Here is a 21,326-nt window from a genome sequence, read left to right on the forward strand (position 1 = left end):
TGGCATCTCCTAGCTGGGTCATCTTGGGCAAGTTATTTGCCTGTCTCTGCCTAAGTGTCGTCACCTGGAAAATGGAGTGTACCACGTGGGGTTGGCGTGCAAATGTCATGAGTCAGTGTAGCTGGACACAACATTGTGCCCGGCATGGATGGTTACCCATTCCAGCCACAGAGTTTCCAGGACACTTAGGAGCACAGCCTCGGCCCGTGTATCCCACAGCCCATTTCAGATGACCAAAGTTCAAAATCTCCTGACAATGAATGGGCGAGATGGGTCTCCTTCTGGCAGGATTCATGAGGATATGACAGCAATGCCCAGAAGAAGCTGATTCCCGCCATCCTGAGCTACAAGCATGAGCAAGCTTGGTGCTTCAGGTGTGCAGTCCCATCTAACAAGGGATCCACACATGAAATCATGTGCAATTACCCCTAAGAGTCCCCTATGGGGGCGCCATGTTGGAAACTGGCACATTATCTTTTTTTGTCTTTTTATTTAATTATTATTATTATTATTATTATTAAGTAAGCTCTAGGCCTATGGTGGGGAATCAAACTCACAACCCCGAGATCCAAAGTTGCATCCTCTACCAGTGGAGCCAGTCAGGTGCCCCTGTTTAACTTTGTTTACCTTTTTTATTTTAGAATAATTATAGATTCATGGGGGAGTTGCAAAAAAAAAAGAAATACATGGAGTCCCAGCCAGTTTTCCCAGATTGTAACATCCTATATAGCTGATACACGACATGATACACGACATCAAAACCAAGAAAAGCACAGAGCTGTAATCCAGACAGGTGATTCTAATTTCACAGTGTGTGTATGTGCTGATGTCGTCTGTGGAGCTCCCTATGACCGCCACGAGCAAGACACAGAGCTGTTCCAGCACCATGAGCCTCCCTGTGCTGCTTCCGAGAAGCCCTTCCTTCTCATTCCTCACCTCTAGCGACCACCAATCCGTTCTCCGGCTCTATACTTTTGTTAGCTCGGGAATGTTATGTAATAAATGGAGTCATTTATTTATACACATTTCCAGCACAGAACAGATTGGATTATTTATTTATTTACTTACTTACTCATTTTTTGTTGCAGCCTACATCCCCTGAGCTCCATCCAAGTTGTCTGTACTGATAGTCAGTTGCTTTTTTATTGCTTAGTAGTATTCCCCGGCATGGATGCACTGCCATTCATTCACTCCCTGAAGGTTGTTTACATTTGGGGGCTGTTTTCTGAATGATGGCGGCTATGATCATGTGCATATAGGTTTTGTGTGAATATACATTTCCCTTCTGGGGAACAAAAGGTCAAGAGTGCCATCGCCAGGTCACATGCTAACGGCATACTTCGTTTTATAAGGAACTGCCTGGCTATTTTTCAGAGCAGCTGTAGCTTTTCTTACGTTCCCACCAGCAGTGAAAAGGTAATCCAGGTTCTCCTCGCTCCTGCCAGCAGGAGGTGTTACCACCTCTTTTAAAATGGCAGCCATAGGGGAGTCTGGGTGGCTCATTTGGTTAAACATTGACTCTTGGTTTCAGCTCAGGTCATGATCTCAGGGTTGTGAGATTGAGACCCACATCTGGCTCAGCGCTCAGCAGGGAGTCTGCTTGAGATTCTGTTTGCCTTCTGTCCCTCTCCCAGCTCACGCCTGCAGCCTCTCCCTCTCTCTCAAATAGATAATAAAGAAATAAATAAAACCTTAAGAAGAAAATAAAATGGCAGCCATTGTCATAGATGTGTATGGGTACCTTTTGTGGTCTTATTTGCATTTCGCTAATGGCAAATGCTATTGGCCAACTTCTCATGGGCTTATTCTCCACCAGCATGTCCTCTCTTTGTGGTTTTACAGTGAGGCAGCAGGTGTAGCAGGTGGCTTGTGATTTCAGCCACTTGATAACTTCTAGAATGAGGGAACAGAGAGACTGGTCCCTTCTCCTTCCACCGCGGGCTGTGTACCCACCGAGGGTAATTTGGGGATGGAATCATCAGGCCATTTTGCTCTTACATTTGCGTGTGTTTGCCAAGCACACATCCTTGGGTAAAATGTCTATGATTTGTCTGAAGTGTCTCGCTAGCCTCACGACCCCAGGCCAGTAGAATCTGAAATTGTCAGCTAGAGCCCATGGCTCCAAGTCCATGTCCACTGAGGTCTTCCAGCCTTCCTTCAACCTCCAAGGGCCAAGGCGTTTTGTGGTTTGTGATTTTACTCTCTGGAGCTGTGCTGGGCCTGGATCCCTGCAGAGGGCCCCCTGCTTGGAGAAGGCCTTGCCTTCCTCCTTCCTCGGGCTCCTGTAGACCCCTGCTGCCATGTCCAACCACCAGCTCCCATGCCTTGGCCATCCTCCCAGTGCCTCCTTGATCAAATGCTTCTTTGGGACATGAACGTTGCTGGCCAAATTCTCCCTGGCCCTACCCATGCTCAGTTTTGTTCTTTGGCCTGCTGCTGAGGTCCCCTGGGCTCATGGCCAGCCTACCTAAGACATGGCACCAGAGCCACAGAGAGATTCAGGACGTTGCACCACATCAGGTGTGGCGGGAACAAAGGTGAGAAGCAAGTTTGGGGAGGTGAGGCTGGAGGGAGAGGTTAGGGGTAGGTTGCAAGCTGTGGCCAGAAAGTTCTAGCAGAGATGCTACCCCAGGGTGAGTGATGGCCAGATTCATCTCACTCTAACAGCCGGCCAACGAGTGTTCACTGAGTCCTCCCTACGTGTCAAATAAAAAGATCGCTGTTGTCATTGGTAGCCAATAAATGTGAACTGATCCAAGGGGTAGGGAGTGTTATTCTGAGTTTGATGGAATGCACTAAAACAGAAGATTTGATGCTGTGAGCTCTGCCCTCTAGTATTTGATAGTCCACTACAGAAGCTAAATTGGCCAAATAAAATCATAGTCCTAAACTCTCTGGTGATGGAACAAGCGAAAATGACCCACATGGAGTGACTTACAAGTGAGTCAAGAATCCAGGAGGCAAGAGAAGGAAGGACCCAGGGCACTCTCGACAACTCTGGACAACAGAGGCTCTGCACGGAGGCTTTCCGGAGGCAGAAGGAGCGGAAGGAACATCAAGGGATGGAGAATACATCAACGGCCACTCAGCAACTTCGTCTCAACTCTCATGTTGGAACGTAAATGAGCAATTTGGAATTCCTTCACTGAAACGCTAAGAGCCAGAGGCTCCTGGGTAGGAAGTCAACTGCAGGAGAAGAACAGCCGGGTTCTCCTGACCCTTTAGAGTGACACATTAGTCAGCCCCATAAGTTGGAGAGCAGAGACAGCCCCCTCCTGCACCCCATCCTGGAAGAAAAAAAAAAAATCATAGACCAGATCACCACCTCTCCTAATGAGGCATGAGAATAATTCCCAGCCCCACTGTAGGAGCAGAGGGCTCGGGAGCACTCAGACAAGATCCTTTGCCTGTCTGGTCAGCAGTTCTACTTGGATGATCGGGCCGTGCTCATTCCCCTTTGTCCTCTGTCCTCTGTGGAGATGAGATGCCCGAACCTGAAAGCCGAGGGGCCCCTGTCCACCCCCTCGGGATGGCCTCCCCCTGTCTGCATCACGCAGGTGTCTTTAATTCAGGAAGAGCCTTGAATTTGGCCCCTGATTCTGTTTTGCCCCTTGAGAGAGCTGTCCTCAAGAATGCTTCTTTTCCCACCCAACTTCACTTTATAAAAACAAGGGATGGGCCAGATTTGCCCGTAAGGCTGCAGTTTGCTGACTTCTGCTCTAGATTTTACTATTGTGACTTTGGCTTTACCTGTGTGTTTGGGGTGACCCATCTTGGCCTCTTTGATTTTAATATCCTGCACCATGAATTCCAAGGGTCTGTTTGGGGAGTTCAAAATCACCAAACTTTTGTGGACCTTTGGGGCCCCAGGGAAAAAGGATGAATAGCACACACACTATTTTCTAGACTTACAACGTTTCTTCCTTTCTGGGCTAGAATTGGAGGGATAGGCTGCTCTTGTTTCTGTGAGCCATCTGGAACTTTCTTCTTCTTCAGTATATTTGGGTTTATTTGGGAGGTGGGTCCAAGAATGTTCATTTTTTTCCCCCCAAATCTTAGTACACGCCAGGAACTTGAAAACCAGTTTTTAGAATTAACCTTAAATAATTTAATTTCTCCCCTCTGGGCTTCAAGTGGTCCATCTGTAAAATGAGTGCGATGTGTAAACCCTTCTCTTTGGAAGACAGGCCTTTGCAAATGTGGTAAGTATGGCTTCTTTATTGGCCAAACTCCTTAGTCTCAGGCTCTGTATTAAAATGAGCAAGGAGCTGAGATACGAAATGCTGGTTAAGAACAGGGCAAGGACCTTGTGCCCTGACCTAGCACAGAGTCTGGTATTTGGGAAGGGATCAGGTATTCGAAGGATCCAGTTTGGCTAAGGCAGACAAGACAGGTCAACACAAGTGTTGGCAATATGGCAGCCAAAGGCAGGCCTGGGGCCTCGGTGCTCACTTCCCCACCTGCCTCTTCCACCTTGAGCTCGACAAGCTGTGTCCCTGGGAGGAGGCCCCTGACACAGCCACACCTCTGCTGCTCTGCGTGGGCAGAGTTCTGCTGGGCCCAAGGCTGTCAAATTCACTTCAATGTTGGCCTCAGCTGGGGCTTCATGCTTTCAGAAAAATTTCCCCCACTGCCTTTCACTCGAGGTCTTTGGCAGGGATTGCCTCTCCCATTCTGCACGCACAACTCACTTAGCGGGCACAAAGAAATGGGAGAAAGCTCGGGAAAAAAAATAAAATAAAAAATAAAAATAACAACCGGCCCCAGTCTAAACCTTGGGAAATCTAACAGCGTCTGCATCTCTTTAAAAACTATACACAGACATTTCTGGTCGAAGTGAAACCATGCTTCTCACAGAGGGCTGGAGACAGCCAACGAAGCCTTAGTCATACACAGTTAGTTTCAAAGTTATGTTCCTGCTCACAGGGAGAAATCAATGTACAGTATATTAAAAACAATCACTGTGGCCCTTCAATGATCCAATAGTTTAGCTTTGAATGCATTCAAGCTAATGGGGGCTCTAATGGCTTCTGACAGATCATTCCATTGATCAAGAGGCATGTATGAAATACGCTGCCTACTAAACTCTGTTTTGATTTCGAGAAAAGAAAACCAAACGTCCATGGTAAACAGCCCTTGATTGTTTAAATGTTCACGGAGGGGCCGCTCTGCCTGACCCTGGTCGGGAGCCGCGGAGGGGAGGACAATGGGAATCTTATATACCTGGCCTGCTTTTTCGCTGGCTCTAATCAAGGCGTAATCAACTGGAAATCTCTGTCTGAAGTGTTGGGGGGCAGGGGACAGGAGGGTGACCAGAGGTCCAGTTTTCCATGTTGGACGAGGTCCGAGGGATATAGCTTGAGCTGCTCTGAGAAACTGGGTCAGCCCTTTGGGGGCCCTGGGGTTGCGAGGTTAACTGTGCGTGCTCCGGAGTGAAGAACGGGATTCCCTGTTGGGAAGGATGAGCGGGGTTTTCAATGGGGGAATGGCCGTTTTACAAAGAAGCTAAAGAAAGCATGCTCCCTCCCTCTCGGTGCCCCAGTGCTGAACATACCTATCTGCAAGGATGGGCATTTTTGCAGGGTGCATGGGGTCTGAAAATGGATTTTTCTTTTTTAAGTAGACTCCATGGGCATGGAGCCCAACCCGGGGCTTGAACTCACAACCCTGAGATCAAGACCTGAGCTAAGGTCAAGAGCCACATGCTTAACTGCTGAACTGACGGAGCCACCCAGGCACCCTGGGGTCTGAAACAATTTCAAAAGGGCCCTTGACACTGTTCTTCAAGACTACTGTCGTGTGGAAGCCGTTCACATTCCCTCGCATCCTTGTGGGAGGTCTCCACTATGAGCCGTGGGCCGCTGCTGCATTACGCTGGCCTGGCCAGAGGAGAGCTGATGAAAATGTACGCCCATCCTTTGGTTGCCCACCCAAAGCCAACAGATCTCACAAACTCATCATCATCTTGCTTCCTTGCACATGCACGGGCTTCAGCATTCCCAAGTCCCTCCAAGGCCGTCTCCATGGGGGTGAGCCACGCAGTGCGGAGAAGCTTCTCCCGCGGGGTTTGATTCTCCTTGATGACCCTCTCCTTGTCCCAGAGGCTGGGAAGGGCAAGCAGAATGCCCTTGAAAACAGGCACCGCTAAAGGGCATGCTGATGCCTGGCGTGTCCTTCATCTTTAACACCTAGCAAGGCTGCAGAGGGACTGAGCGAGATTGGTCACTAACTAAGCAGGTCCGAATGGCTCTGAGTGCACGTGGTCTAGAACCATCACCGGACTTCTCCTAAACTTCCTGCAGCATGGCCTTGACCTTCCTGTCCCCACGTGTGTGGAGCAGGGTGGGCTTCAGCCAGTGCTCCCCATCGAGCCGCAGGAAGCTACCGCACTTACCAGATTAAAAGCAACAGGAAACCCCCGGTGCTGGAAGCCGCTTCATTTGTATTTGGTGCCATGTTTCGTCAGTGGCTTTTGTAAAATTGATGAATTTTGTCTAAAGGCAAGTGCAGACAGGCAAACAGATCTGTATCTGCTGTTATCCGTTTAGCCTGACACACATGTGCGGAGGAACTATTTTACCTCAATTCTTTCGGGACTGATGAAAAGTAAATGCAAGCAGAGTCATGAACTGCATCATTGGAAAAGAGTCACTGAGTCTCAGGCTGGAAGTTAATTAATGCTTCCCTCCCCTTGAAAGAGACTGACCCTGGTGCTCAGACATTCAGAGTCAATAAACAATTGTTGTACACAGATCATCCATTAGAAGGTGATGGCAAGAATTTTTTAAGCAAATCTCAAATTGCAGCGGGTGACCTAATCCCGCTGGAGTAACGGCAGGACTGGAAAGTCATTTTTCATAGGATCTCATTTATAAAAAGTTCCATGCCATCCGCCTAGGAAAAAACAGAAGTCAGAGAGGCAAATGGAAAAAATACAGGCGGTCACATGTCATTCTGGCATGAAGGACGAGACACGATGTGAATCACTTAACGTGCGTGAGCTTGGTGACAGCGTGATCCCGGGAGCTAGGTAGGCGTCACTATCATGACTGTTACATACACGAAGACCAGGGCACAGAGAGGTCAAGGGATTTGCCCACGTCCCAAAGGTACCACGGTTATCAGAGGAAACTGGGATAATAAACATTATAGCTCATGCCTCACTGCAGACCTATTACTCCAGGCACTTAATATGCATATTATTTTTTTTTTAAGATTTTATTCATTGATCTGGGATAGAGGGAGATGGAGAAACAGACTCCCCACTGAGCAGGGAGCCCGATGTGGGGCTCAATCCCAGGACCCTGGGATCATGACCTGAGCCGAAGGCAGATGCTTCACCAACTGAGCCACCCAGGTGCCCGTATGCACAGTATCAAGTCTGCACAACAACCTCAGGTGGTACATACATTACTAGGATCCCCATTTTGAAGACAAGAAAACAAAGGTTTGAAAGGATGGCAGCCTTAGGGTCACACACAGGACCAGGATTCAAAGTGGGGAAGCCGGCAGCCAGGAGCATCGACTGCCTTCCAGGAATCAGAAGGAAAGCTGATGGATGCTAACAGGATAAACAGAATAGGGGTGCAGAGGACACAAGTTTTCAACCTGTGCGAACGGGCCAGGGGCAGGGGATGAAGGGCTGTGGGCGTCTTCGCTGGGGAGACAAGGCAGGGCGCAAGGGACAGGTTCTCTCCTTCCTGGTAAGAGACAGCCAGGGAATCAGACCCTGCACACTTTCCCAGAGGCCCCAGCTGGCCCAGGAGTGTATCGGGGTCTCTCCGGTGAGCACCAGGGATCCTGGTGTATCCTTCTCCTGACAGCCGGGAAGCCAGCCTCCGGGTCTCAGCAGCCGCAGGTGTCCCTGTCCTGCAGGAAGTCATTACCTGCGCCTCTCCAGGCCCTCCCCTTCACCACCCCAGCCTCGACATCGCAGCGGCCCGGCTTCCGCGCAGCCGCTCCCGACAGCACTCCTGGGCTTTTCCTCCCCCTTTATGGTTGTCAAATTGATTTCACCACCGTGGTACCTATGGCTCTCAATGAGACTTAATTAAAAATACCATTTAATCACAAAGTAACAAAGGCAAACTGGATAAATGGCATTCCCACATCAGCACCTCCTGGCCTGCTCTCTCCTCTCCGGCTCAATCTGTTTGGAGGAGAATTGCCTTTTCAAATAAGAATCCCCCTGTCTTCCTCGCACTTGCCTCTGACAGAGCTCCAGAATAAACAGTATTTAGCATGGCATGGATCCAAATGTATGCAATTTGCCCAGTGGTAAAATCAGCCTTAACTAGAACAGGGGGAAAAAAAAACCCCACAAAAAACAAAAACCAGTTGCATTCGAAAATACCCTTCCCCTGAAACACGGAAAAACCCTTCTCCCGAAGGTCGGGTGTCCATTAAATAGGGCCTATGGACTCTCATTCCCAGCCTCCCTCAATTCAGCTGGTGATGGATTTAGAAGCTGATTACTAAAATTGTGTCACAAGCGATGTCACGACCCTGCTCTTTTCTGTCTAGTGAGCTCCCCGGTCGGGGAGGCTGCGGCCGCAGGAGCTGCTTGGGTGAGGCAGCAGGGTGGAGTGCCCCCTCACGCACCCAGGGGGGGGCCCCCAGCACATCCTCCCCATCCCAAGATCTTGGCCAGGGCGTGGGAGTCCCAGTGAGAACACTGTGCCTTTGGACGGACCATCTGCTCTTTGAGAGACTCCCGAGAGTCCAGAGAAGACGGCAACACCACCCTACGCAGAACCCATGGGTGTTTCTCAGGGGTCTGGAACCAGACCTACGCCCCGCCCCCCCTGCCCCGCCCCCCCATGTGTCCTTCCCACTCCCGGTTTCCCTGCTTCCGCCAAGGCCTCTGGTATTCTTGAGGGGGCACCTGCCTGCTGCACTTTCCTGTCTCAGTACCTTCGTGCCCACTGTTCCCTATCCTGGAAAGCTCTTCCCCATCACCTCTGCTTTCCCTGACCGGATCTGAGTCAGTCCCAAGCGACACTGTGTCCCACCCCCCACTCACCCAGTGGGCTCCCTTCTGGCACTTACAACTGTCTGAATCCATCTTGTTATTGAGTTGCTGGTCTGCTGTCTGTCCCAAGCCCGCTGAATGGGGCCAGGTGGTCAAGCAAGGTTTGTGCGAGGGCAGAAGGGAGGGGGAGTCAGGAGCATCTTAGTGCACAGGGAGCTCCCCAGATCGCTGGAACCAGGGGGCCAGAAAGCTGGGCAGGAAGCGGGGGCGGGGTCTACTGACTCTGGGTGGTCCATGGACCAGGCTGCCCACTCCCTCAACCCCACACATGGCCCGTGTTCCCAGGGAAGTCCTCCCCTAGCTCTCAGGGGGCAATGGGCCTTCCTTTGGCTCTTCAGAAACTGAGTTGACGGCCACTGGCCCCCTGCAACGCCCTTCACGATGGCTTCCCGCACAGCACACATCATCCCCACACGCGCTGAGCCCATGCTTGCTGAAAGCCGTCATTTCTTCGGCGAAAACGAGATCTCACCTTTGGGATTCACTGTAGGTAGTGGTTTCTCCCACCGTGGTGGTGCACCACCTGGGCCCATCTGGAGGTCTTCGAGAACCATCTCCACCTAGCCCCAGCTGAGCCAAGGAAGCAGGCCCACCCACCAGCGTGCGAGAAGAGACGAGCAGGACCCTCTCTCAATTTCTTGTCTTAGCCTTTTAATAATTTTATTGTGTATAAATGTTTTATGATGTACAAGACACATTACTACAAGTAGGCCACAAACAGAGCTCAAGAGTAACACACACACATCGGGGAAAGCACTAAACATGATTACCTATTCTAACGTAGGGGTGCAAGCAAGCAGGTGCGGGGTGCTGTCCGCCGGGGGTCGGGTGCTGATAAATGACAACAGGGAGCACCAGGGGCCATGGAGGGCTCCCGTCCCGCCCGAGAGCGAGGAGGCGCTACCTAGCTCGTCACCATGCCAGGACGGAGGCCGAGGGATGCCAGATGTTCTGAATTCTAAGGAGAACACACACGTTTTTATTTTATAGGAAACCTCCCAATTCTGAAATATCGGCACCTCAGGAAACGGAACATGGAACACGCACAGGCGCCAAATACAACAGCAGAGGCGATGCGGCCGCACGCTCCCTACGTCCTGGAGCTCATGTCATCTCTGTGACAGCCCAGTGGGCCGCACTTCCTCTCTCTCTTCCCGATGAGGCCTAAGGACATCGGGGAATTCATCTGTGGTCTGAGAGAACCGAGTCTCCAGACCATGAAACCCTGGCTGCTCTGCGTAACACGGCGCTTCGGCGGTTAGCTCCGTGGACGTGAACGCCACCTTGAACCCGGAGAGTCTCAGGGCAGGAGAGAGTCTCTCAATGAGCACAAGAGCTCTTCAGCTCCCAAACTACGGTAAACCACTACAAGAGAAGGTCCCGGGTTGGGGCGAGGGGCGAACTACTCCCACGATTTCTGGGCTCACTGCAGGGCAGGAGCCAAGCCAGAAAGGGAGGGATGAGATCATGGTGTCACAAGACAAAATCGGCACGAGGACAGAGGAAGGAGGGGACAACGTCTACATCAGGTCAGTTTACAGATACAGAAAAATACTAATATTTACTGGGTATCTAACTACTTGTCAGGAGTTGTTCTACACCTGTAGCTAGGTTAGTCCCTTTACTCTTCACCTTGTGAGTTGCTGCCTTTAGTATCCCCATCATACGGATCAGGAGACTGAGGCAAAGTGACACACCAAAAGTCACAGAGCCAGTGCGTTCTAAAGCCAGAGCCCAGGTTTTAAACCTCTACTATACATCGCCTCTCTAATGCACAGATGTCATCAGGATGGGGCACTGGGGCTCCTCGGGCCTTGAGCCCACCTGTCATTACATATGGATGGGAGAATTCCAGAAAAATGCATGTGCGGGCTAAATCCATGAGGCAATGCCAACAGGGCTGCATCTCTTTCATAGGCTCAGGGATCCTTCCCAATGACAGATGTCAAGTGTATTTTAATTTCCAACACCTCCTCATTCCCGGGGGGCAGAGTACAGAACTCATAACTCAGGCTTTTACAGAAGAGACAGTGGCTTCTCTTCAGTGACACGCTTCTCTTTTCATTCCTTTCACGTATGGGGATGGCGGCTACAGACAAGTGGAGAAGAGAATTTCCTGCTCTCAAACTTTTTATAGAAGTGTTATCCAACAGGACTTTCCACGATGAGGAAAATGTTCTGCATCTGTTTTGCCCAATACACTAGTCACCAGACACGTGTGGCTATTAAGCAGCTGAGGAACGGAATTTTCATTATGATGGAAAATGGATTTAAGAAGCCACACCCAGCTAGCAGCTACCATATTGGACAGCACAGCCTCTAGAGGACGTGGTAAGAAATGGAGCGGGGGGCATTATCCAGGTTCTGTCTTCCCTAGAATGACTTTGCAGCCTTCTACTCTAGAGTTTCTGAAAAGGCTGGGGAAGGTGGAAAGTGGGTTGGGCTCCGCCACAGACTGGGCTCACCCCTGCCGCCTGGGCCCTTGGGAGCTGAAATGGCTCCCGTGAAAAATCCAAGTGGGGAATAGTATTCGGGGGGCAGGTTCTTTGTTTCGTACCAAATCAGATTCTAACACTGTGCCATTTTTAAACATTTTAACATTCATGGGCTTCATTCTCTACTCTTTCTAAAGGGACCCAGGTTCTAAAATCTAAAATCAAGTCTACCCATACTGCCCTTGCCCAAGCCCATGGCAAGGCTGGAGGAAGGAAGCCAAAAATATATTTTCCTCCTCCACCTAAGACTTGTGCTCCTTCTAGGGTTTTCCTTCCAGAAGCAGACCTCTGAGTTCTGAAACGATGTCTGTGAGATCGAATGGCAGAGGCATCGAAGGGTCATCCTTTTCCCAGTACGGCCGACATTCTGGCTTCTGATCCACAGGTAAGGTTCGGGCAATCTGGGACTGGCACCTGGAAGAGCAGGAAGAGGCAATTAACCCATGCGAAGAAATTCCAGAAAGACCCAAATTCACGGGCATTTTGGAACGACACCGCCAAGCACTGCGAAGACAGTGCTTCGCGGTGGTGGTAAGGATGAAATGAAAGAAGGCGCTCACCGGGCACAAAGCAGGTGTTTAGAAGACAGAAGAGCTGTTCCTCATAGCGTTGGAACTTCTTTTCCTTTGTTCGATTCCCAGCTCTGTATTATCTCTAGTGGCTTCACAGAAGCCAATCACCAGGGAAATTCAGTTACTCTGCCTTTAAAACGGTGAATTATTTTTTCATTATCTCAACTGTTATTTAAAGTGTGTGATTAAGCCATTATCAGATTTAAATGTTTGTGGGATTTCGATGTATTACTAGATTACTGGGAAAGATTAAATTGAATTTACTGCATTAAAACGTCCAAGAATAGATTAAACAATATTACGGGCCGGGATTGACTTTGGAGATTCTAGAGATTCACAAGTGTCCCAGCTTGCTGTGCTCAGAGAAAGGCACTCCAAGGAGAGACGGATTTATAAGGATATATGCAAATAGAGGTTAATAATCATTTCCACTGATGAATAGGTGGGGAAAACTTCCACAAAATTAAATTAAAAGGCTAGCAAGAGTTACTCCCTAAGGAAAACACTTAAATCACAGGTTTTATTAAATGGATTATTCATCAATAGTAGAGAAATTAATTATCATATGCAACTAAATTATATCCTTGTAGGAAAAAAGTTGGGGCGGCATCATCCCCAGCTTGGCAGGCATCGACCTCTCAGAGAGACCAGCTTATTTAAAATTGGTCAGGGAAAGCTCAGTGGCTTTAGCTTTATTCATCTGAAAAAATGAGGATCAGAGAGAATGAAACACAAATGGCGATAAGAAATGAACAGTTTCCCTACTCCCTTGGAGGACACGGTGGTGGAAACCTGTGTACCCGGAAGAAGTAGTAGGAGTACACCAGAAGGAGATGTACGGGTTCTTCCCCACGCCTAGCTTCTCCGCATTGTTCTCGAAATCAATTAAAAAGTGGCCACCGCCACGATCCATCTCCTGTGGAGGACGAACTCCGAAGACATCAAAGGACAGACTATCCCGGTCCTATGTCCGAGCCTGATGGTAGGGAAGGTTTCTAACGAAAAGACATCCTCTTCTCTGGGGAATTATTAATGGTGAGGGGATCCCCACGGGAAAACATACTTCAACTTTATACCTATTTTCTCCTGTGGTTAATTGCTCTACCGGCATCCTCTGCACTCAATCCGTCGTACATTACACATAACATTCCAATATATCTTCAGCTCTCCGCGTCAGACCCTGATAATAGCGTCTGTTAACATGCACTAAGTACTATTATGTACCACATCACTTCATAAATAATAAGATTAGCTGACCTCAGGGCCCCAAGAAGAGTAATGTGTTTAAATGTTCTCATTATTTATTTAAAACAAGAATTAAAGCAACAGAAGCTGCTTTTGACAATCCTCTTAGCATAAATATTAAACTGTTTGCACTGATAAGCCCCACACAGAGCCGAAGAACAGAGGGTGTGTTCTGCAGACGACCTGGTGATAGGTGTTGGGGACGGTGCCTCTTGCTGCCCTGGTGTTGAGGCTACATCTCTGTGGTTCTAGAGACAGTCTCTAAATCACCGGAAGGGGAGGGAGGGAAATTAACATTCAGGGGAAGCTGCGACTAATTACAAAGGAACTTGGCAAAGCTTTTCAAATTGTGCTCTCTCTCTGCTTCGAAATCACAGGGTAATGCTCAATTTACTAGGTAGGGAAAGTTATTCCAAATTGAGCAGCTCAACCTCTCAGCGGATAAATTATCTGCGCACACATTATCCCGGCTGGCAGATTAAAGGCCTATGATAAGTGTCGATCCACCTAGAATATCATCAGGTTTGTAAAAAGTCAATAGAGATGCTTTTTCACCTGTCAGATGGGTTTGCCCCATCGCTTTGAGAAAGTATTAAAAATAGGAAAGCCTGCCACAGAGGTTTGCTTATGCCCTGTTGTATACACCCCTCCCAACCCCGAGCTTTTCCTCTGGGTCCAGTTGCTCTGTGATTTCCTGCCCCCCAAAGAAGGGCCAGGCTGGTGTGGGAATGACTTCTTTCCATGCAGGACCTGAGAGGCTAAGGGGCTGGCTACCATCACTGGCTTCCCTCTGGGCTGGAGGGAGAACCCTTTGTGGCGGTCTCTTCCTGCTCTGAATTCACAGCTTTCAAGGTCACTTTCAAACTTCTTTTAATGCCCCATGTTCCTTGCTGATTTCCGAAAGGAAATCTACCGAAAGGTAGTGACGGGGCCCCAGCAGAGGACTCATTATTTCAGGTGATGCCTTACCTATGGGGGAAGATGGCCACCCCCTGCTTCAAATCCTAGTGTCTGGTTCCATATCACGCCAGATTGCAGAACCGAAAGAGAATGGATTGAGGATGGCTTGAAGGCGTAGCCCCTCTTCAGTTTCTTTCTTTACTTTTTTTTTTTTTTAAAGATTTTTTTTATTTATTTGAGAGAAACAGCCAGAGAAAGCACAAGCATGGGAGGGGCGGAGGGAGAGGGAGAAACAGGCTACCCGCTGAGTGGGGAGGGAGCCTGACATGGGTCTCCATCCTGGGACCCTGGGAACATGACCTAAGTCAAAGGCAGAGCCTTAACCGGCTGAGCCACCCAGGTGCCCTGCCCCTTTTCAGTTTCAATTCCTCTTGCTCAAATCACTCATTCTGCCTCCTTTTGGCTCATCTCCTAGGATGGGGCAGGAGGGAGGTCGAAGCGTCGTGGCGAACTTGGCACCTGCTGCTATGTGGGGAAAGGACATCCCAGGCTGGTTTCTCACCCTTGCTGAGCGGAGCCTCAACTCCTTGTCTGGTAGGAGTGAGGATGATGATGAGGAGGAGGATGGGAATAACAGTATTCACGGGGTGTTGGGAAGGATAAATGAATACATACATGCAGGGTGCTTAGAACAGCGCCTGGCACAGAGTAAGCACTCAACAGATATTAAATATTATCATCGCCACTGTTATTTCTACCACGAGGACTAGTGACGGACAGATGATAATGCCAAGACTAGAGCTGCCTGTCGTCCCTGTAGAGATACGGAAGCCACTCTTTCTGGCTCGAATCACACTGAGCCTGCGTCTGAGTCCCACACCACATGATAGGCCTGGACGCTGAGGCTTAGGTAGTCAAGCTCCTACAGCCTCCCAGAGACAGGCTCAAATGCTCCGACTCAGAAAGACTCAACCGTTGCTCCCGAAGACCTAGAATTAGTAAAAGGTTCTGTCGTCGGACTTTCGAACAGGTGGCTCTTCCAGACTGATTTGGCATTTACAGGGAAGAAAGTCAGATTGTTTCTTAGCACACAGACTCTACAGTTCCTTGCAAAATAAAGGGGCCCTAAGTTCTCTTAGGTCATGTTTTAGGAATGTTGACCACGGCACACATTTGCAGGCTGTGTCTATCCCTACCGTCCCTACCAAGAGGGCTGTAATTTTCCAGTAGGGAAATCCATCCCCTCTCCGTGCCTGGCCACATGGTTTGGGTGGGATTGGCTCCCCTGCTACAGCCAGCTCAGCCTAATGAGTATTTCCCACTCTCCCAGCCACAGGAAGAGGTTTTGGGGGAGGCATATGACCTGATCTAGGGCAAGAGGGAGAGCAAAACCAGAGGACTGATGTGGGAGCTGTGGGAAAAGCCTTTCTTATCTCCCGTGAGCTATCAGGATGCACTGTCTGGGAGAGCCACAGTCATTTTGCTTGGTGCAGCAAGGGGCTGGGTCCTAGGCAATATTGTTTGTAGCTGGATCAATCCTCACCTGAAGTCAGGCATGCTTAGAATTTTTTAGTTCCTTGGGGCACCTGGGTGGCTCAGTGGGTTAAAGCCTCTGCCTTCAGCTCAGGTCATGATCTCAGGGTCCTGGGATCGAGCCCCGCATCGGGCTCTCTGCTCAGCGGGAGCCTGCATCCACCCCCCCTCTGCCTGCCTGTGATCTCTGACTGTTAAATAAATATATTTTTGGGGGCGCCTGGGTGGCTCAGTGGGTTAAGCCGCTGCCTTCGGCTCAGGTCATGATCTCAGGGTCCTGGGATCAAGCCCCGCATCAGGCTCTCTGCTCGGCAGGGAGCCTGCTTCCTCCTCTCTCTCTACCTGCCTCTCTGCCTGCTTGTGATCTCTCTCTGTCAAATAAATAAATAAAATCTTTAAAAAAAATATATATATATATATATATTTTTTTTTTGGGGGGCGCCTGGGTGGCTCAGTGGGTTAAGCCTCTACCTTCGGCTCAGGTCATGGTCTCAGGGTCCTGGGATCGAGCCCCGAGTCGGGATCTCTGCTCAGCAGGGAGCCTGCTTTCCCCTCCCCCTCTGCCTGCCTCTCTGCCTACTTGTGATCTCTCTCTGTCAAATAAGTAAATAAAATCTTTAAAAAAAAAAATAAATATATATATATATTTTTTTAAATCTTAAAAAAAAAAAAAAAAGAATTTTTTAGTTCCATAGCCATAATTGAGTTAGGTTTTCCTGTCACTTGCAACCAAAGAGGCCTGGCTGACATGCCGGCCTCGCTCCCCACCTGTCAGTTACTTCCCCGTTTTTTACTACAACGCCTGTTGCCACGGGCCTGCCTGCCAAGGATATGTGGATGGTCCTGCCTCCAAACTGAGATGCCGCTGCTGACACAGCAGAATGTGTGCAGGGATCATCTGGGTATGAAAGCCGGAAAATACTGGCTTTTGGTTTTGGTTCCAATTGTATTTCTATTTAGGACAAATTCCTATCCAGAAAACAAGGGTGTGCTGGTGTTTTCCAAATAGGTCTCTGCATGCAAACAAGCCAGTTTCAATGACCACAGCTGGATGACTTTTCTCAAGAAAGTTACAAAAAAAATTCTCCTAAACTCAGCGTTCCCTAGGACAGCAGATCATTCCGGACCCACCTAACAGTAAGAAAGTTCTCTTTTTACCTTTCAATCTTGTCCTCTGTATTCCCATCCTAAAGCAAATCCTATTTTCCATGCTTCTCTGGCTAGCAAATGGACTTGGATCTACCCAGAAAGCCCTGCCCCTTTCATGAAGCATTACAGAGGGAGAAAAGGAAAATAATATACACGTCATCTCTCTCCCTCCCAAATTCACATTATTCCGAGATTCCAAGGACTGTATGAACCAACCCCCCAAAACTCTGGCTACGTAGGAATGGTTCTCCCTAAATGACCTGGTGTCCTAACAGGAAGCAACTGACAGGTGTCCCATTGGCTGGCCCGGTAGCAGGCTGGTCCCTCTTCTCTCCCCACAGGTGTGACTCACATGGTGCCTCTGCGCCCCGGATTTCCCTAAGGGCCACACGTGCATCTGGGCGATCAGGATGGCGGCCACATTAGTGAACACTGGTCGCCATGCTAAAATTAACCACTTTAGCTAAAGTGTGTGTTAATTATGGGTATGCAAGCAGTCAATAAAAGGTTAATGCAAAAGTCAAAGGATAAATTTCTTCCATTATTGCACCACTTCACAGACTAAATGACTAACATTATACTTTGTGTTTTTAATCAATAGGTTTTACAGTAATGTGCTGGCCATTGATTTTAAGAAAACATATACGGTCTTCCTCCTTGTCCTTAAATTTTGCAACAAATAAAGGAGGACAGGTAACATTTCCATAACTCTTGGTGACGTGATAAAGATTTCAAGAGAGAGGATGCTTACTAAGAGAATCATCAAGATAAGCAAGCTTAAAAACAAAAAACAAAAAACAAAAAAACAGAATACCGAGAACTTCATGGGGACATATTACCAGGCAAACCCTGTTGAGGAGACAAGAGAAAAACTCCTGAGAGGGAGTTCTTTAATGGGAAACAGGAGAGCAAAGAGTAACTCCTGCTTAAAACAATTATATTTTGTAGCTGTTTAAACAAAAGACGCTGAATATACAGCACTGCCTTAATTTGATTTTTTACAATCTGAGAGAGACGGGCGAGGTGGGTATTTGATCCCCATTTCGAGTGAGGGCTGCCTTACCCATGGTTGGTCAGGGGGGGTGTCTGGGAGCAAGGGCTGGGCCTGGCCTGAGCATCCAGCCGGCTTCCCCTTCTAGCACGTTCCATCAATCTCACGCGCTTCTTTTGGGACTAAAACGGGCCCTGTTCCCTGACTATTTAGCTGTTCTTGACACATTTAGATATCCAGGAGATTCCACACCATTTTAGGGAAAAGGAAGAGAAAGACTTTTTTTTTTTCCTTCAAGTTCTAGAACTATTTTCACAGCAAATGACTGACAAAGCTTCCTTTGCGCTCTGACGACTTGGCGTTTCTTACGGCATAAGCATCTACGGTCTGGAGAAATGAAAGGCACATGTTCATCTTTTAGGGGCATAAACGGTCTCTAATTATATTCCCGGGGTGACCTTGAGAAAAATCGCTCAACCTCTTCCTTTCCTCCGCTGTTACATGAAGCCAATGGTTCTCTGCTTCACCAGGTTATGCAAAGATAAAACCAAATATGTCCATAAAAGCCCTTTAAAATAGGTAAAATACCGCACAAATGTATAATTATGTCTCAATATCCCTTTCCTCTCTGTACAGACACAGGTCCTGTTTTTAAAACCCGGCTGATTATGCAATGCTGGCCACAGGCGCTCGTAACGCTTAGAAGTAAAAATGAAAGAGCTCGTGCTTCTAAAGACTGGAGTGATTTAAACTCACAACTTCACCAGAAAATACCCAGTGAACTATAAAAAGTGCACTTCTCTTCAAGTCAGAGTCTTCTCCAGAATTGTAATTTACAATGAGGAGCTGATGGTCACCCTGGCTGGTGATCAGGAGTCTGTCTTAGGCTACTAGCCCCAGCAGAACGCATTCCCTCTAACCATACAAGCCAGCATGGAAGGCCTCGGAGGCCTTGCTCACGCAGCCCACACTGGTATGGCCTCACGTCAAATCTACATTTAGTTGCAAAACCCAGCTGGCGGGATCAGCATGGAAACAGCGGGAAATAATGAGATAATGGGGACAACCAGCTCCGCTATGGGCTTTTAGGTCTTGGAGGAAGCAGGAGATCAACAGGGGGGATGGAGTTTCTCTGTTCTTCCCATTCTCTCTGGGACTGTGAGTCATAGCATCTTTTCCCACAGGGGGATTCTCGTGTTCAAACCCACGTATTTTTCATATACCATCCCATCTAAATCCCTGATGGGTACTTTATGTACAAATTTGGGGATTTGCACACGTCATTGACTCTCCTTGAGGTCTACCTTGAATGTGACATTTTAGATCGGACTTTGAGTGAGTGGCCACTCCTCACTGGGCTGTTTCTCATGGTCTCACTACACTTTGCTCCAAATAATCTGTCTTCGTCAGTGGTAAGAAGAGTACGTGGTCCAGTTTCTAATAACCTCCGCTTGACGCGCCAAGTCCTTTCAAGAGAAGTGAGCTAACCCATTTATAATTTGTCTTCTCTGACCTTCCGTTGTGGCCATCATGGCACTGTGGGCCTCTCTGAAAACAAACAGCAGCCCTGTCGTATCTACCATAACACTCTACCTTGACAAAGCTGGCTTTAGAGAATCGGCTTCTTAAATTGCTAGAACTCAGTTTACCCACTGCAGAACTACTAAGCAAATCCAATGGCTAAATGAATTTCAACAAAGGACGTGTTCACTTTCTCTCTGAAAGGCTTTTAACCTCTTGCCTCTGTACCACATGTTAATGTTTCCAGATCAGTAAAGACAACACACATCAGAGTGAGGAAAAGCCAAACTTTGGCCCACGGGTCAGCTTTTTTTTTTTTTTTTCCTTTTTTTTTTTTTTTTTTTTTCCAGGTCAATGTACGTTTTTAGTCGGTAGTATTTTTCAACCATGACCACTTGAGAGAGAAGGCTTGGCTTAACTTCTAGTTATGTAAGAATCTATCTGGAGTTAACACTTCAGGAAAGATGTGAAGAGCCTAAGAGCATAGTCTGCTGAGGTGTGTTAAGAATCAAGTATCTCCAATATGCTTGTGAATGCCACACCATCAAGCCACATGGCCATCTAGCCATTTTTCCAGAAATTGTTGTGCCATTCAGCGTGGATAAGCCTGCTGTCTAAGTCTTAGTTGGTCAGTCGGCATATTCATGGAACACCGAGCAGGGGTCCATACCGTATACACACTGGGAAGAGAAGGGAACAGCACAGGACACAGCCCAGCTCCTGGAAATGACTTGTGTTCTCCACCTTTGTTTGGAACTCAAAAGGCATTTTCCATATAAACTGTGGTTTTCGTGATTCCCAATTCTTCTACTACCTATGATTTCTCTGTAAGAGCACAGTAATATACTATATAGCTCAATAACCATGATTATCAGGGTTTTGGGTTTTATTCTGTTGATTTGGTTATATTTGAAAAACAAACCACACAAAACATTTAGAGTTCTAACTCGGGACTCCACGGAGAAATTTCCTTTGATAAGGGTTTCCCATCCCTCTGGCTCATCGAACCAAGGCTTCTTTCCACTCTAATCACTGCTAAGAGCTCCTCTGGCCAATGGCAAAGCCTCACCAAAGAGGAGAAGACTCGGGGGTAAGGATAAAGGTGCCCAGTTAGTACCTGCAGGAGGTTAGGAGATGAAGAGACATGGGACACAAGATCCTCTTGCTGGTATAAAAATCAGAGATACATTTTGATGATGGAATGGCTCAAGGCCATGGTCATGCTTTCTTTCAGGCCTGGGAGTGCCATGCCCTTTCCCTTTCTAGTGCCAATATCTGCTGTCTCCTCCAATCCATGCAGTGACACTGTGTAAGCTTCACATCTCCTTACCCTCTCCGAAACTGCTTGTCTAAAAACTTCAGATCGTGTTTGCTGCTGTGGGAGAGAATGATAGAAGAAATTCTATCTTGTGCCAATGCTCCTCCAGTGTCATTTCTTCTCAGATCGGAGGGATAGTAGCAATGCTAACAAAAACATTACAAAGAGCCAGTAACAAATACCAAGTACCACGTACTTTATACAGCTATTTAAATTAACATTGGTCCTCCAAATGGAAACTGAGGCCCAGAAGATTAACTAATTCATTCAAGATTTCACAGCCAAACAAAGGACAGAGTCAGGATTTGGCAAAATTGCCTGAATCCAAACTTCAAGATCTTTGCACTTTTCCAAAATACCAACATCAAAAGGATCACTTTCGGCCCTTGTTAAAAATATGGTTTTCCAAAGGTGCTTAGACCCAGGTCAGACCCTTCAGAGAGGAGGGTCTGGTCAGTATGAATTTTCACGAGTGACTCTTCGGATCAGGCCAGTTTGCGAGAACACTGCACCACATTAATATGCCACAAAGGACCACAAAGATGCTGAAGTGGGGCACGGAGGGGCGACA

General features: G+C 48.1%; 1 protein-coding gene across 1 annotated transcript in view; it reads right to left on the reverse strand.

Annotated features, from left to right (window-relative positions):
* Nucleotides 1-9,661: 9,661 nt before the first annotated feature.
* The window catches only part of FTO (FTO alpha-ketoglutarate dependent dioxygenase), a 375,155-nt gene continuing 363,490 nt past the window's right edge, over nt 9,662-21,326 (reverse strand). The window contains exon 9 of the mRNA XM_047712437.1: nt 9,662-11,940. Coding sequence (XP_047568393.1) covers nt 11,787-11,940 — 154 coding nt within the window. The 3' untranslated portion in view covers nt 9,662-11,786. The remainder of the gene's footprint in view (nt 11,941-21,326) is intronic.

The sequence above is a fragment of the Lutra lutra genome, chromosome 17, assembly GCF_902655055.1.
Source record: "Lutra lutra chromosome 17, mLutLut1.2, whole genome shotgun sequence".
NCBI classification, from domain to species: domain Eukaryota; kingdom Metazoa; phylum Chordata; class Mammalia; order Carnivora; family Mustelidae; genus Lutra; species Lutra lutra.